General features: G+C 43.6%; 1 protein-coding gene across 4 annotated transcripts in view; it reads left to right on the top strand.

The window, feature by feature from the left end:
- CLEC16A (C-type lectin domain containing 16A) overlaps positions 1–17,828 on the top strand; it is a 231,621-nt gene that overhangs the window by 21,149 nt on the left and 192,644 nt on the right. For 3 of the 4 annotated variants that reach the window (XM_080679440.1, XM_080679438.1, XM_080679439.1), the window contains exons 4-8: positions 5,449–5,597; positions 8,503–8,608; positions 10,549–10,672; positions 13,628–13,802; positions 15,307–15,360. In XM_080679440.1, the coding sequence (XP_080535566.1) occupies positions 5,449–5,597; positions 8,503–8,608; positions 10,549–10,672; positions 13,628–13,802; positions 15,307–15,360 (608 nt within the window). Of the gene's footprint in view, positions 1–5,448; positions 5,598–8,502; positions 8,613–10,548; positions 10,673–13,627; positions 13,803–15,306; positions 15,361–17,828 lie in introns of all 4 variants that reach the window. The other variant, XM_080679441.1, reaches the window with a different exon arrangement.

The following is a 17,828-nucleotide window of genomic DNA, read 5'->3' on the forward strand; positions in this document are numbered from 1 at the left end:
TGTCTCTTCCTTTTCTTTCCTTTTTTGTTAATCCTCACCTGAGGATTTTTTCCATTGAGTTTTTAGAAAGAGTAGTAGGGAAGTGGAGAGAGAGAGAAACATCGATGTTTCACACACACCCAACCTGGGCCAGGGATTGAACCTGCAACCCAGGTACGGGCCCTTGACCAGGAATCAAACCTTTGATCCTTCAGTGTGTGGGGCAGACACACTAACCACTGTGTACCACTGGACAGGGCTGTCTCTTTTCTTATAAGGATACCAGTCTTATTGGATTAGGGCCCTATCCTATGACCTCTTTTAGCCTTAATCACCTCCTTAAGGCCCTATGTCCAAAACAGTCACATTGGGGGGGGTTAAGGCTTCAACATAGGGATTTTGAGGACACATTTCAGTCCATAACATCATGTTTATCCCTGCTTGGTGGTGCTTTGAATTGCTAAGGGAGAGTCTCTACTGCTGAGTGATGACGGGGCATTGGCATTTCTTGTTTATAATTTATTACTAAGGAGTTGGAGTCAATCAGCCAATAGAATAAGCATTGGAAGCAGCCAGGGAGGAAGAACTCAGCCACAGAGGATGCAGGGTGTGGGCTTTGGCAGCTGCCCGACTGGCACCTGTGTGACTCAGAGCTTATCACCTGCCCTCACTAAGCCCCTGGTTCTTCGTCTAAACAACCTTCCCTGAGAGACAGGAGCTGTCGCTGCCCTCATTTAATGCTCAGAGAGTTTGAGTCACTGGCCCAGGTGACAGCTCTAGGAAGGCCAAAATTGAGAAGGGATTCAATCCAGGTAAGTTAGCTCCATGGTTCTTAATTGAGGGTGATTGTGCTACCAGCAGACATTTGTCAATGTCCAGAGACACTCTTGGTTATACAGATGGTGTAGGTTGGGGGAGAGCGTGTTGCTACTGGTATCTCATGGGTGGAGACCAGGGATTCGACTAAACATCTTACAATGCACAGGACAGCCCCACAGCAAAAGAATTTTATAGCCCAAAATGTCAACAGTGCTGAGGGTGAGAAACCCTGTTAGCTCCTAATCCTCTGTGTTTGACCACTACCTGTATTATTCCAAGGTGACCACACCAAGCCCTAGGCCCTACCCATAGTAAGGAAAAGAAGACAAGTGACTGAATGTCTACATCAGAGGCAGGCTCTAGGTCCCCAAGATAGGTTTGAAAATAGTTTCTGTTGGGTAGAAGGAGGTAGTGATGGTGTCATTAGCATTCCTTTGGGGAAGGAGGAAGAGGTACAAAAGAGCTATTGAATGGTGACTCTCAGAAGCGACCAGTAGATGGTGCTACGGCTTCAAGATGAATGTGAGTTGACTCTTCCCTAAGTGATTTCTCTTGTTATCAGCTTTTGTCACACTGGATATGAATTGTGTGGTTTCTGAGAATTCCCAGAGGGCAAGACCCAGCTCGGTGGTGCAGGCCCTGGACTCAGACCCAACTAGGCCCCAGGCTGGTTCTGCCACATATTCCCCCAGTGTGCTCCAGGGAGTGAACTCTCCAAGCTGCAGTGGAGATAATCCTAGTACCTGGGAAATGGAGTGGTTTGAGGATTAAGTATGATAGTGTGTTTGCAGAGCATAGTACTGGGTCTGGCAGATAGATGAAAGTGTCCAGAAGAGTTGGTTTTATTATGAAATCTAGCATTCCCTCCAAATGTCTGTTCTGTGGTGACCCTTTCTAAGCCCAGACTACTCATTAAAGATAAAAGTTGGGACAATTAAAATTCTGGGGTTCCTGGATTAGATGACTTTTCATGTACTGTGTCTAAAAAGGGTGCCCTGCTGTAAGAAACCCAGGCAGATGCCTCTAGCTTTATGGGAATTTCACCAGAGTACTTTTATAAGCCTGCCAAAGTGGAGAAGTCACTTTCTTTGTATAGAAGTTGGATTTATGGGGTAAGAGGATAGATGAATTTTGCTTTTATTTTTATTTTCTAATTATGGAAAGAAAATGTCCTCTTTATAAAGCAACAACCAAAAAATCAAATATTATATCCTAGCCGGTGTGGCTCAGTGGTTGAGCATCGACCCATGAATCAGGAGATCACGGTTCAATTCCTGGTCAGGTCACATGCCCGAGTTGCGGGCTCGATCCCCAGTGGGAGACATGCAGGAGGCAGCCAGCCAATCGATGATTCTCTCTCATCATTGATGTTTCTATCTCTCTCCCTCTCCCTTCCTCTCTCTGAAATCAATAAAAACATATATATTTTTAAAAATCAAACATTACAAAATATAGAAAGCAATAGTTCTATAGAATCTCACCCTACAGTTCAGTCAGATACCATTTTGCTGTTTGTTTTATTTTTCCCCAACCTACCAGTGTATCTTAAACCTTCTGATTGCCTGTTCATGCAACCTTACGTAGTTTGGTTCAAGAGCTGCATTTGCTGGGCCATAACTTATTTAACTTGACCATAGGCATGTAGGTGGTTTCCGGATTTTCACTATTACAAGCAGCCATATCACAGGGGCACCTGTTGGCTGTTGATTTTGGTGACCTAAGTGACAGAAGGCTGAGAGACTGAGATTACTTATAGACTCCTGGGTTTATTATAAAAGGATACCACAGAAAGTCAGCCACACAGTGAGGGGGTAGGAGAAAAATTCCAGCCGAATAATAGAGGCCCTTCCGCTGCCCCCATGCTGGTCCCCACCACCCACAGAGTCATTTTGTGGAGGCCCTGGAAAAGTCCCTGCTGTAATGATTGGAGCATGTGGCTTTTCCACCTCGAGAATGTAGCCCAGAGGCTCACGTTGCAAGTCTGAAGCTACCAGCATTGGCGTCTGCACCTCTGGTGGCCCGGAAGCCACTAACCAGTCACAACGAAGCTCACCATGACATCTCAACTGTCCCTTCTCCTGCCAGCTCATTTGTCCCCATCCATAGCCAGAATGACAGAATGAAAAAGAAGTACCCTAGCCATTAGTATCACCTGGGCTGCTTGTCAAGATTCTAGGCGGGTAGATTGCAAACTGTTCAAAGCATGGAATGCTTTGCAAAAGGAAAAAAAGGAATGAACTCTTACCACTAGGTGTAGCAACATGGCTAATTCTCAGATATGATGAAAGACGCCAGACAAGAAGCGTGCATACTGTATGATTCCATGCCTATAAAGTTCAAGAACAGGCAAAGCCAGTTAATGATGGAAGTCAGACTAGGGGTTATCTTTGGAGAGGGGGTAATGACTGGACAAGGTTATGGGGACCTTCTGGGGAGCTGGACATATGCTATGTCTGGTCTGGGTGGTGCTTATGGTGTCTATATTTGCAAAAATTCATCAAGCTAGACACCTAAGATTTGTGAAGTGTATATATATCAGTTCACAGGTACATGTACTAACCATTCCTATATATGTGCATTTCCACATATATCAAGCTGTATAGTCAAGATTTGTGGAATGTGTACCTCATTTTTAAACACAGTCAGATTCTTGGGCCCTCACCCCAGACACACTGCCTCCTCTCTTGGAGCAGGCGCCAATATCTGCCTCAGTTATTGTTCTGATCAAGAAATTTTGACAACTGTTCTAAGATTACAGACTTCATGGCCTGTCTGTGCAGCCAGAATACCCAGTGTGTGTTGAATACAGTGGCTTCTCCGGAGAGCTGGCTTCTGAGGAGGACCCAGCTGTGGCCCCTGCCATAGCCTCTCATGGCCCTGGGCTCCTGGCTGGCTCTTTATATTGTGTTTGGTGATTCCAAATAGTCTTTTCAGTAATACTTTGGCCTAAGTTAGGTACCTCTTTGGCACCAAATAGCTTAATGGTTTATTTTCGATTCACCTAAGAGCAACTGTTCAGTCCTGGGAATATGGTGGTGGAGACTATGAATCTCCAAATGAAAGTAATAAGTAATGGCAGCTAACATTATTGAGTGCTTACTTTGTGTCTCTCATTGTTCTTAGTGCTTTTTGTGTATTATTTTTAATTCTCAGAACAGCCCCGTGAGGAAGGTATTGTTATTTTAGTTTTCAAACAAGAAGACTGGGGAGTGGTGAGGGTAAGCGGTTTGCTCAAGGTCACCCATCTAGGATGTGGCAGAGGCAGTGTGGATCCAAGTCCATGTTTAACCCAGTGTCTCACACACGAGATGGTGGGAAGCCCTGTAGGGTTTCTTAACAGAGTCCCAGGCCTACCCCCAGAGATGTGAGTGGGGTTAGGAATGGGCCCAGGATCCAGCATGTCTGACTAGCTCCAGGTGATGCCGTGCTGCTACTCCAAGGACCACACTCTGAGCCACTCCACTCTCCTGCCTTGTGTGTCTACCTATTGGTGCAGGTGTTGATCGTGTTCTGCCTTTAACCATTTGTGGGGAAGTAGCTGGGGTGGTGCAGAGCTCACAAGCTGGCAGCCCAGAGGACAGACCGGATACAGCAGAGCTTGCTTTGAAGGGTGGCTGGTGAGGACTTAGAGGAGGGCCCAATGCCAAGGTCATGAACTATAAAGGCCCATGGGCCACTGCTGGTCTACAGACTTGTATTTTCAGGCCAGCACAGCTTTAAAAACAAGCCAATCCTAGTGGCCAACATTGCAAATTCAGGAGATGCAGCATTAAAATCTGTGTTACCCAGCTTCCTTTGCATAATTGGAAGCTCTCACCATGCTGAACCTGCATTTCTGAAGGGGCCAGGAGTTGGGAGCTTCGAGGGGGTAGCTGTTCTTCAGTTGGCCCCAGTGCCTCCAGGCCCTCATCATTGTTGACCCCCATTAGTGATGATATTAACACAGGCTTTGACATGGGACCTTGGTTCGAGTTCCACCTCTGCAACTTTCTGTTTCTTGGGGCAAATTAATCAACCTCTCTGAGCTTTTTTTTACTCATCTGCAAAATGGGAAGAATGAGACCTACTCTGCAGTATCGTTGTGACAGTTACAGTGTAAAGCACTCAGCCTGATGCTGGGCATGTAGTGGAGGTTCAGCATAAAGTGGCTTTTTATGAAAAGCTATAAAAGCTGTATGGGGAGAAAAAAACCATGTGTGTGAGGCCCTTTGTGGCATTCAGGATGATGGGATGACTTTTGAGGGCAAAATGGGGAAGCTTTTTATAAAATACAGTGCTTTTTACCCTCATCCGTGGGTTGTTTGTGAAATGCCCACGCACCAACTCATTTGTCCCACTCCCAGCTCTGTGTTGAATTGTGCCGGCAATGAAGAAAATGTTCAAGGGTTCTTTTCTGCTTGGTGTGGGAGGGTGGGGTACCCCGGGCTTTTCTCTGGCATTGATTTTGAACTTTCTGGTGACTACGTGTAGTGGCTGATTTCTTTGATGGCTAAAGGTTAAGCTGCTCTCTGTTAGCTTGTTTAACCCCACCCACCCAGACGGTTGACTGGTTTGTGTATATTCATATGGTCATCTACTTGTTACCTGACTTTCTCTATTTGTCTATCCTCCAGCACGAATTAACCTGTTCTTTTGTTTTTCTCCTTCTAGATTATTTGCTCTCTAATAATTATGTAAATTCTATCATTGTCCATAAGTTTGACTTTTCCGATGAAGAGATTATGGCATATTATATATCATTCCTGAAAACACTTTCGTTAAAACTCAACAACCACACTGTCCATTTTTTTTACAATGAGGTAAGTAACTGCCTGGGAGGTGCATTTGGATGCAAAGCCAGCTGGTCAGAGCAGCACCTTCTGTCCGGGAGGCCTCCTGTCTGTTTACAAAGCACTTATGTGCTTGTTCTTTCTGATTTCCATAGCAACAATGCTTGGCCTTGGCATGCTTACATTTTTTAATTTAATAAGTTACCTTTCCATTTCTTATGTAAAATTCAATTATTGCTAACTGAGAGCGGTATACTTGGTAGGGAAAAGTGCATGGAAGTTGACTTGGGGGTCGTGTTACCCTGTGGGGAAAACAGGAAGTCCATTCAGACCCAGTTTTGCCACTTCCCTGCTGTGTGACCTTACAGAAGTCCCAGTCCTCTAAGCCTCAGTTTCTTCCTCTGAGAGATGGGGATGATAATATATACCTTATAGGGTTTTTACAGGGATTGAATTAAATGAGATGATGCCCACAAAGCACCTAGTATGTACCTGGCTCCCTAAAGTCATAGCTATTCTTTTAAAAGTATATAGATTTTTTTATTGATTTCAGAGAGAGAGAGAGAGAGAGAAAGAGAGAGAGAGAGAAACATCCATATGAGAGAGAATCACCGACCGGCTGCCTCCTGCACGCTCCCCACTGGGGATCGAGCCCGCAACCCAGGCATGTACCCTGACTGGGAATCTAACCATCATCTCCTGGTTCATAGGTTGACGCTCAACCATTGAGCCACACCAGTCGTGTGTTATTGCTGTTCTTTAGAAGTTAACATCCCTAGTAATCCTTGGGAGAATTACTAAAAATTTAAATAAATAAATTGCTATTGTTCTCACAATTAAAAGTAACTTGAACAATAAAGTCAATTTATCTCATACCAAAAGGTACAGATTCCAGCTGTCCTGGGGCTGGTTCATCCTGTGGCTAACCCCTTCATCAAGGATCAAGCTTTTCCATCTTCCTGCTCTGCTGACCATACAGTTGGCATCTTTCCTCAGGCGCGACCCTCATGATCTCAGAACGGCTGCAGCAGCTCCAAACCTCACATGCTCACGTGCCACTGCTGAAAAGCCTGATGAGATCACTTTCCTTTCTGGTCTCTTTAACTTCCAAAAACCTTCTTTTTCAGAAGCCTCCCAGCAGACTTCCTCTCATGTCTCTCTGGTCAGAATTGTGTTGCATTTATCACACAGTATGTCTAGAATTTGGGAGTGGCCTGGCAGAGCATTTCTGGCTTGATATCTCATGACGTGGCATCATCTGAAGGCTGGAATTAGGGTTGGAATTTCTGTTTCCAAGGTGGCTTGCTCATAAGGCTGGCCAGTTGGTGCTGGCTTCCCCTAGAATGAATGATCCAAGAGACCAAGGCAAGCTGCAATACATTTTATGACCCAGCCTCAGAAGCCACACACCATCACATTTGCCATATTCTTTAGGCCGTAAAGGGAGCCTGATTCAGTGTAGGAGAGGACAATATAAGAGTGTGAATACAGGAGGTCAGGATCATTGGGCCATCTTGGAGGCCAGCTATCACACAACCACTTGCTGTTTGCATGGCAGGTGTCTTCTGATTGGTGGTTACATGTGCTGTGAAGCCTCATATCTAAAGTCAGATCATAGTCCCAAACATAGCCTTTGAGTTTGAGCATAGTCCATCTAGCTATTTTCATATGATGCGGCAACAGTGACCTGAACCTTGGTTTTGTTTGTCTAGATTGGTAGTGGGGAAGAGCTGGCCTCAAAGGGAAGAATACTAACTGCCAATCACACAAACTGTGGCAATTTGAAAAATCAACATTGTGTGGCCCAGTACCTGCCACATAGTAGGTGCTCAATAAACATGTTTAGAGACCACTTAGATGACATTAGCATTCTCTGAGGGGCTCTTCCAGGTGGAAGAAAACCCACCTGCAAAGTTCAGATCAGAGAGAGAAACACTATCCTTCCACTCAGGTGCACCTGGGTTTCTGTGCACCCAGCTAAGCGGGTAGGACACTGGGATTCTGGGAGCAGAGTGATGCTTCTGGAAGAAGATCCTGCTGGTCATCAGAGGAGTGGTGGGAGCCTCATTGTTGAGGTGGGCTTCGTTTCCTCTTTTATGTGGGCCAGTACAGTAGCTACCAAATTGTTAAGTGTACACTTGACTTCTAGTGCTCAAAGTCATGTTTTTCTTATTAGACACTTGTCACCTCGCTGGAGGTGGCCTCGTCCCCACTCCCTCACTGCTGTGAGTGCTCCTCAGTTGGCTCTGGAGACTGTGGGAAAAGTGGCCAGAAGACGGCAGCCGAGTACGCCACCTTTCTCTTCTAGGCCCTCTTCAGTGGAGTTCTGTGGTTCTGAACTGTTTTGTCTGTTCTGATCCCTTTTTAATGTCAGAATATTCCTAAGACCCTCCTTCTCCATGATATTGTATACACTTTTAGTATTTCCAAATAAAGGATTATATAATAGGCAAGAGACATTTTGGATGTAGTAAAACTTGACATTTGCCTTTTTTTTTTTTTTTTTTTTTTTTTTTTTTTTTTTTAGCAGCATCTAATAATAACCAGCATTACTACTGAGTACTTATTAGGTAACAGGTGCTGGAGTTAGCATTGTGTTGGAAGTAACCTCATTTATTCCTGGCAGTTATGAAGTGGAAATTATTATCCCCATTTTCTAGATGAAGAAATAGAGGCTTAGAAATATTACATCACATAGCTAAGAAGTGGTAGAACAGATCTTTAACCTGGGTCTGGACCATTTTTTATTCCATGATCTCCCTTCTCCATTCCTTCCCACATTCCCCATTGGGAGTGAACCACTGGCTTAACGTCCATATTGATAATATTTTTAGGGGTCTTTGACTGATGTCTGTGATAGGATTCAGAAAGCTGGGGTGGGGGCAGGCCTTCCTTATGCGTTTGTAACTCCTTTTTGGTACTTCTTTTGTTTTAGCACACTAATGACTTTGCCCTGTACACAGAAGCCATCAAATTTTTCAATCACCCTGAAAGCATGGTTAGAATTGCTGTAAGAACCATCACGTTGAACGTCTACAAAGGTAAGTTTTCCTTATGATTTCTGCTTTGGCAGCTAGTGCTCCCTCTCAGGAGCTCATTTACTATAGCTGTGGTTGCTTGTCTCACAAAGGGCTTGTAGGTATTGAACATTTAGCTGGTCCCTTAAAGAAATTTTGTACCACTGTCTTTTCCCTGCATACTCAGTTTTGTCCCTTATTCCAGTGTCATGTAAGTTATCTTAGTGCTAACACAGAAGTAGTAGTGTCCTAAGAGAGGCACATGTGGGACTTGGAATGGTCATGTGATAATTAGATAAAGCAGAGTTATCTTTTAAATGTTAATTTAAATTTTTTGTTTTGGCCTATAAGATATACTTCCAGGGGTTATGTTATCTTTAAATCATGTATAAAAGCATTTCACATCATGAACAGCAGGGGGCAATATTGTATTCTCATCCTGCTGCAAAGCCCTCCTTTCTTTCAAGATGAACTTAATACCCAAATCATTGCCTTCGGGAGAAAGGCTACCGCAGCTCCCTGCCCAAACCAGCACAAAGGCTGGCTGCACACAAGTCCCCTCCCCCTTCCCCACCTGGAATTGACCCTCGGGGTAATGCCTTCTTGTTATTTTCCCTGTAATCACCACACTGATGCTAGGACTGTTTCTCAGGAACCAAAGGGCTTTGACCTTCACAAATTAGGATGTTGTTACTTGAGATGACCCTAATTGGGAGGGGTAAGAGCTCCTCTGGGACTCACTCCAGCCTAGCTCAGGGATTGTGTTAAATTGAAGAGCCTTTCTAAGAGCTCAGTAGGGCCTATCCAGAGGTCGAAATATGAGGGCCTGGTTAGATGAGTCCAGTCCTCAGACAGGTTTTAATTGGCTTAGATATTTTTTGAAAAATTATATAGTTGTCAGTATTTTTTTTAAATCCTCACCCGAGGATATTTTTTCCATTGATTTTCAGACACAGTAGAAAGGAGGGGTGGAAGGGGAGGGGAGGGGAGGGAGAGAGAGAAACATTGATGTGAAAGAGACACATTGATTGGTTGCCTCCTGCATGGGCCTTGACTGGGGCTGGGGATCAAACCTGCAACCCAGATACATGCCCTGTGACCCTTTGGTGCGTATTGAACTTGTGACCCTTCGATGTGTAGGCTGACACTCTAACCACTGAGCACACCAGCCAGGACTATAGTTGCCAGTATTTAAGCATTAGAAGATCTTGGGTAATAATCTGGGTTTTTGACTTGAAAACGTAGATTTGGCTATTCTGGGCTCACAGTGCTGCAGGGTGGTGGTGAACCTGTGCTGAGGAGCAGTTGCCCCCTTTGCTCATGTTCACTGGCCAGGCCTGCTGGCTTCACTCACTGAGTCATCTGCCAGCCTGGCTTCTGAGTTTGAGACCTGCTCCAGGCTGCAATTCTGCTGCCTCTTGTTATCTGTTTTCTCTTGTTCTCTTCTAACCTGTGTCTTTCAGTTTAGATGCCTCCTGCCCTAGCTCTCTCCCTCTGAGCAGCTGTCTCACCATCCCAGTTCCTAACCCTGTTAACCGTTGTCTGTTTTTTGCCTTTCCTTCAATGACGAGTCCCGTGTTCCTTATTCCAGTGTCATGTAAGTTATTAACCTCTGGTTTTTCGCTTTCTTATCATTACATGTATACACAGGAAACTTGCTTAAGAATGTAGCTTTCATTGTAATTTAGCTAAACACACCGCTGATAAGTAGGCTTTCTAATGCACTATTAAAGTTGAACTCAATTAATTTTATTACTCATAAAAATAGCATAAGAACTGCCTTGACAAATCTAGTTTTATGAATAAAATAACCATTTTCAAGTATTTTCAGGGAAAACAGAAAAGATTCAGATAATAGTAGCTGACTTTTTCATTATGGTTTCTTTTTTTTTTTTTTTTAATCTCCCCCAAGTTATTTTTGGTAGCTTGACTCTTTTTTTCTCTTCTTTTGTGAATTTTCCCAGTGGATAACCAGGCCATGCTACATTATATCAGAGATAAAACTGCTGTCCCTTACTTCTCCAATTTGGTCTGGTTCATCGGGAGCCACGTGATCGAACTTGATAACTGTGTGCAGACTGATGAGGAGTAAGTGACCTTGTGGGGTACTTGTTAGGTAGACAGAGTGATTAGGGGAGAATTTCCTTTTCATCGAGGAAAAACAAACATTAGAATAAAACTTACTCGCTTATGTATAGGCATAATATGGACTTCCATACTCTGAAAGGTTCCACCCACCTGTCTACTTTTTATAATAGTGGAATACTGGAGGCAACTCAGATACCTTCCAGAGAGGATGAGGGTTAGTAAATTCTGTACACCTGTAGATAGGTGATAGGCAGCTGGTAAAAAGATGAAAGTGATCTGTCAGCTGGTGAATGAATAAACAACATGTATTTGCATGCAATGGAATAGTATTCGGCAATAAAAAGGATTGAAGCACTCATACATGCTGCACCATGGATGAACCTGGAATACATTATGCTCAGTGAAAGAAGCCAGACACAAAGGACCACGTATTGTATGATTGCATTTATATGAAATGTCCAGAATAGGCAAATCCATAGAGACAGAGAGTAGATTAGTGTTTTGTAGGACTGGAGGAAGGGGGTTTATGGGGGAATTGGGAAGTAACTGGCTATGAGTATAGGTCTTTTTTGAGGGGAGGGGATAAAAAACATTCTAAAATTGATTGTGATGATGCTTGGATAACTCTACAAATACACTAAACCCATTAAATTTTGTGATTTAAATGGGCAAATTTTACGGTATGTGAATTATATCTCAATGTATCTGTTTTTGTTTGTGTTTTTTTTTTTTAAAGATGAAGATGGTAATTTGAACCCTAGAGTAATGAATAGAAATTCCAGAGAAAGATTTCTCCAACCCGGCACTCTTGGTCTCTTGAACTAGCTAATTTTCTGTTGTGGGGCTGTTCTGTGCATTGTAAGCTGTTTAGCAGCATCCGTGGCCTCTACCCACTAGATGCCAGTAGCACTCCTTTTGCAGTTGTGACAACCAAACATGTCTCCAGACATTGCCAAGTGTCTCCTTTAAGATTGCTGTCAGTTGAGAACCACTGTCCCAGAGTGACAGCTTTGCACAGACTAGTGAGAGGCACACCTAGAAGGGGTCAGGGCGATAAAGGGACTCTGGAAGGAGGTCCCGTAGGGGGAGGGGACTAGAGAAAGAGCATAGTGTTGACAAAGAAGCAAGGAGGAGTGGGAGCGGTTGGGAGAGGTCAATGGAAGAAAAAGGTGACATATGTAATAAAGTTTAAACAATAATGAATTTAAATTAAAACTAAAAAAAAAAAGGCAAGGAAAGGTGGATGGCAAATCTGGTGGGGGAGTTTCATATGGATATGAGCAGGTGTAGATATGAAACATAAGAAGGCAGTTAACTCCAGAGAGAGAACAGGTTATACAAGGAAGGAAATGAACCCCTAGTCCTCTGTCTCTGCAGTGAAGGGCTATGATAATGTCAACATCAATTGCCAATGACTATTGGAGGGAAGGAGCAGAGGGAGCACAAAGAGTTCTGTCATAACATAATGCATAACATCATGCATAGCTGCTCAGTCACAAAATAGAGGTTCTCTCAGATTTTATAGGAATACAGGAGGAACTATCCACAGAAACAACTAAAAGTTAAAAAGCACCTCCTGTGGAGAGTAGGCAGGGCTGGGGGAAGTTGGACCAGGAGCTGCTACTTTTTTTTTTTTAATCAGCTTTATCAGTACTGTTTGATTTTTAAACCTATCTGCATATGTTGCTTTGATAAGAGTTTTTTAAAATAAAGGTTTAAAAAGTAAAGTGCATTAGCTATCCTGCAGAAGAAAAATTTCCACAGTATCTTAAGTGGGGTAAAGCTTGTGAAAGGTGTATAAATGTTCTAGGTCTCAGGTGGGCTGTGGGTCCATAGGTACTCATACGATTATGCTTTACAACATGTATTTGGCATAAATACTTACTACATATCTTATTAAAGTATAATAAAGGATGGTTATCCAAAGATATAAAAGAAGCAAAATTGATCCCGATTTTAAAGTAGAGATGGTTTAGATGTATAGAATACAACACCTGAATCTTAGGTGTGACTATGGGGAGACAGAAACGTGGAGAAACAGAATATAGGGACACAAGTCCAAAAATATCATCTGTTACTGGTGGAGCTAGAGGAGGCTTTGCTTTTGTTTTCTTCTTCTTCTTCTTTTTCTTCTTCTTCTTTTTCTTCTTCTTCTTCTTCTTCTTCTTCTTCTTCTTCTTCTTCTTCTTCTTCTTCTTCTTCTTTTTTCTTTTATTTTCTTCTTTAATTTTCTTCTAAAATGGCCATCTATTACTTGAGGAATACCCATAATACAAACAAAATGTCTTATCCTACCTGCATTACTTTTTGCAACAGATACCACTTTAGGTGTGGGGAAAATGAGCCCACCAGCTATTTTAGGAGCTCTGCCATCCTTTGTGAGGTTGAGACTGACTCACCCATGGGGCCAACCAGCATGCTATTGCTTCACTGCAAGGAGATAGAGACCTGCTAGGGCCTAAAGGTGGCATGTCATGTCCTTGTGCTCTGTCCCACATAAGGTCAGGGTTGCTTTTCTCTTCGGAACTCCTAGAGCATTTTAATTAGCAAGGATTTATTGTTCCATTAATACTGCTTATTGTGGGAGCGAGGGGATCTTGCCACATTGGCTAGTGGCTACTCTTGTGAAATGGCTTGCCAAGAGCTTAGCTGGTTTTTGCTGTTTATCCATCTCTTTTTTGTGATTGTGGTGGTGGTGGTGGGGGGGTGAGTTATGCTGGGGCCCCCAGAGGGTGAGGTAACCGAGGAGTCCCCTAAAATCAATACATTAGAGTGGACTAGGCCCTTTTCCCTTTGTGTACCCCATGGTAGGGCAGGATAGATGTTTCTTGAAACTAATTCAGATACTTGATGTATGAATGAGTGCACCCAGTGACCTAAGTCTCAGGCCATTGATCTAGGCCCAAGGACTCTGAGCTTCGGATTCCAGACTGAGGTTGTCATTTTTATTGGCAGGCACCGGAATCGAGGAAAACTGAGTGACCTGGTGGCTGAGCACCTGGACCACCTGCACTATCTTAATGACATCCTGATCATCAACTGTGAGTTCCTCAATGACGTGCTCACGGATCACCTGCTCAACAGACTCTTCCTACCCCTCTACGTGTACTCACTGGAGAACCAGGACAAGGTGAGTCTGGGGGCCTGGCCCCATTGCTCTTGCAGGCTGAAGGTCTTCAGAAGGAGGGAAGGACAGTCACCTTGAATAGGGCTGAGATTTGCAAGGGGCCATAGCTTTGAGCTTGCAAGAGATTTGTTTCAAAGCACACTGGTTTTCTTTGCCTTTCCTCTTATTTCCTGGAATTAGGGGGAAGAGGAAGGGAGAATGAGAAAGGAGTGGGGAGGAGTGTTTGTTTGAAGGGGTAGATTGTAAAAACTGTTAAAGTGAATGAGAAAAGAATACTGACATCAGAATGAAACAGGAAACCTCTATGAATTTAGGTTTTGGCTTCTGTGCATCCTTCTCTTGCGGTGTTCTCATCCTTGGTAACTTTTTCTGGTAGTTGCCAGGGTTAATCGATTTGGAGAAGATCCAGCCAGCCACAAAACTTGCACAGAATGGACATGAAGGGATGGAACGCACTTAGGAGAAGCTCCCAGGGCAATGACTGTCCCCAGTTAGCAGGCTCAGAGTCCCTCGTGGGGAGAATGCCTATTAAAAGTGCACATCCTCAGGTGTCCTCCTTTTTCAGGGATGCTGGTCCAGTGGGTCTGGGATGGACCAGAAATCTCCATATTTAACCTGCCCCCTCCTGCCCCCAGGAAATTCTGAGCTGGTAGTTCTCTGCTTCCCCCATGAGAAATGCTGCTTCAGGAAGTGGAGGCATTCTGCCCAATCCCTCCCAGAGTTAAGGGGCAGAGGCCTCAGCAAGATGTGGGACAGAGCCAGATGTGTCTCACAGGGGTGCAGCTTTCTTTTTGGAGGTAGAAGGTGGAGATTCTTACTAAAAATAAGTAAATGGAAGAAAATTGCAACCCTAACCAAGTCTAGCAGAGGCAGCTCTGGGAGGCAGACAGAAAGCATGGGAAGTGGCCTTTTCAGACCTGGGTTTAAATTCTCTCTCTTCCCTTTTCTTACTCTGTGACCTTGGACAAGGCAGTTAACCTCCTTGAGCAAAATGAGGGTCCTGAAGATCCTCTCAGGGTTGGTGTGAGCTGGAGCTCGGTGAGGCTCAGTGCAAAGGAGAGGCTTTTCAGAGGCTGTAGTACCCCAGTCTTCCTGCCCCATTTTAAAAGCTCTTCCTGAGAATAGGGCCCTGGGGAGGGGGATGGGGGCTTTCCTAGCAGGCTGGGACTAGGGCTCTCCATGTCCCAGCTGGGAAAAATTAACATTCTTGGTAATTTAAGGAGCCAATTCTTCTTTTGGGTCAAACCTCTAATCCGTGACTAATGATGAAAGATTTCTCAGGTGGAAAAATCATAGTCTTGCAAATGGTATTGAATGGGATTTGGTTGTGAATTTCTTTTGCAGAGTGGACTTTTGACTAGCTAGCGCCAGACCAGAATAACTCAGGGTCCTGGAGTAAATTAGGGGACAGGGTGCCCCTTCTCCAGACAGATGGCTTTTGGCTGCATGTATTTTGTGCCACTCACTTGTGTGACCTGGACTTCTCTCTTTCCCCTCAATATTCAAGGGTGGAGAACGGCCCAAAATCAGCCTGCCGGTTTCGCTCTATCTTCTGTCGCAGGTATGTTTGATCATTTGCCTATTTCCCCACCACATGTAGGGGACCTTGGAATGCTGCTGCCCCTCAGAAATTTCCCAGATCACATTGCCCTATCTTCTCTCTTAGTGTCCCCCATCTTGAAATAAGATAATAAAATAAATGGGGGTTCTATTTTCTTTTTTTTTTTTTTTTTTTTTTTTTTTTTTTTTTGTATAATATCTTCACATTTATATACTTATTTTAAACTGTATTTATGCCTACAGGTGTAATTTTAAAAATAAATAATTTGACAAATTATGTAGAAATGCTAAATCTATTAAATAGCTCAATGGCTAGAAAGGACAGGTAGAAAACCAAACTCTCTGCAATTGCATGTTAATAGAAGCTTTTGTTTCTATTCACACAAATCATCTGTCTTTTGTCTATGTCACCTAAACCCGATCTCTCTAAAGCTTTCCTACTCTTGACCTCTGAAATTACACATAGCAGCCCCTACCCTTGTCTTAGTTCTTCCCATTCTCTTCACTAAAGCCAACCCATCACCCTCTCCTACCTTCTCCAGTAGCTGTCCATCACTGTATCGACATGCTCCTGTATCTTCAGTCCCTTCCTCAATTCTCTTCTTCCTAAGCTTCTCTTTTTCCAGACAACTTCTCTCATAGTCAAATTGCATAAGAGTAAACTGGTATGTTTTCATCATCTGCTAATGACTTTTAAATCTTGATTTCCAGCCCAGACTTTTCTTCCTAGCCCCTGCCCACTATTTTCAACAGCCTAAGCAGCATCTCCACCAGGTTTTGTTTTTTTTTTTTTAAATAAATCTTTATTCAGATTATTACAATTATTTCTCCTTTTTCCCCCCCCCATAGCTCCCCTCCACCCCTTTCCCACCCCACCTTCTGCCCTTACCTCCCCCCCACTGTCCTCATCCATAGGTGTATGATTTTTGTCCATTCTCTTCATGAACCCCCCATACCCCTTTCCCCCTGAGAATTATCAGTCCACTCCCTTTCTATGCCCCTGATTCTATTATATTCACCAGATTATTCTGCTCCTCAGGTTTTTAATTCACTTGATTTTTAGGTTCGCTTGTTGATAGATATGTATTTGTTGTTCATAATTTTTATCTTTACTTTTTTCTTCTTCCTCTTCTTTAAGAATACCTTTCAGCATTTCATATAATACTGGTTTGGTGGTGATGAACTCCTTCAGCTTTTTCTTATCTGTGAAGCTCTTTATCTGCCCTTCAATTCTGAATGATAGCTTTGCTGGGTAGAGTAATCTTGGTTGTAGGTTCTTGCTATTCATCACATTGAAAATTTCTTGCCACTCCCGTCTGGCCTGCATAGTTTCTGTTGAGAAGTCAGCTGACAGTCGTATGGGTGCTCCCTTGTAGGTAATTAACTGTTTTTCTCTTGCTGCTTTTAATATTCTCTCTTTGTCTTTTGCTCTTGGCATTTTAATTATGATGTGTCTCGGTGTGGTCCTCTTTGGATTCCTTTTGTTTGGGGTTCTGTGGGCTTCCTGGACTTGTAAGTCTATTTCTTTCACCAGGTGGGGGAAGTTTTCGGTCATTATTTCTTCAAATAGGTTTTCAGTATCTTGCTCTCTCTCTTCTTCTGGCACCCCCATAATTCTGATGTTGGTACGCTTGAAGTTGTCCCAGAGTCTTCTTACATTATCTTCAACTTTTTGGATTTTTTTTTTTGCTTTTTGTTTTTTCGGTTGAGTGTTTTTTGCTTCTTTGTATTTCAATTCTTTGACTTGATTCTTGTGTTCCTCTATTCTGTTTCTGGGTCTCTGTATAATATTTTTTATTTCAGTCAGTGTATGTTTAATTTCTAGTTGGTCCTTTTTCATATCTTCGAGGGTCTCGTTATATTTATCGGCCTTTTCTAGGATATTCTTAAAAAGTCTTATAACGGTGGTTTTGAATTCTATATCCAGTCGTTTGTTTTCCTCCATTTCTTTCGTTTGTGATCTGATTCTTTGACCCCGCATTTTCACCGATTCCCTGAGTTGGTAAGGTAGATATTTGTGCTAGGTTTCCAATATGGCCCAGTGGGTCTGCTTCCCCAGTTAACCTGAGGTGGACACTCTTGGTGCACCCCTTTGTGGACTGTGTGTACAGCCTTGTTGTAATTAAGTCTTTATTGTTGTTGGTATCACTGGGAAGAATTGACCTCCGGGTCAGTTGGCTGTAAGGATCAGCTGTGTCTATGCTGGGAGAAGCCCGGTGCTGGAGACAGCCCTATAGGATTAGACTTGCCAAATTGCAATAGCCTCTGTGCTCAGCTTGGATGGGGTGGAGCCTCAGTCTTGGCTTCCTGTCAGCCCCGCCCCTGCGCGCACGTGCACTTTCAGTCCTCCGCCTTCCCCAGCTCGAGTCTCCGCCTGAGAGTCCAGACTCCCCCCACAAGAGCGTGGGTCCCCAGGGGCTCGCCTGGAACCGGGGTTCACTGCAGTCAGAACTGGGGCACAGTGCCGTC

The sequence above is a fragment of the Plecotus auritus genome (assembly GCF_963455305.1).
Source record: "Plecotus auritus genome assembly, chromosome: 7".
Lineage (NCBI taxonomy): Eukaryota > Metazoa > Chordata > Mammalia > Chiroptera > Vespertilionidae > Plecotus > Plecotus auritus.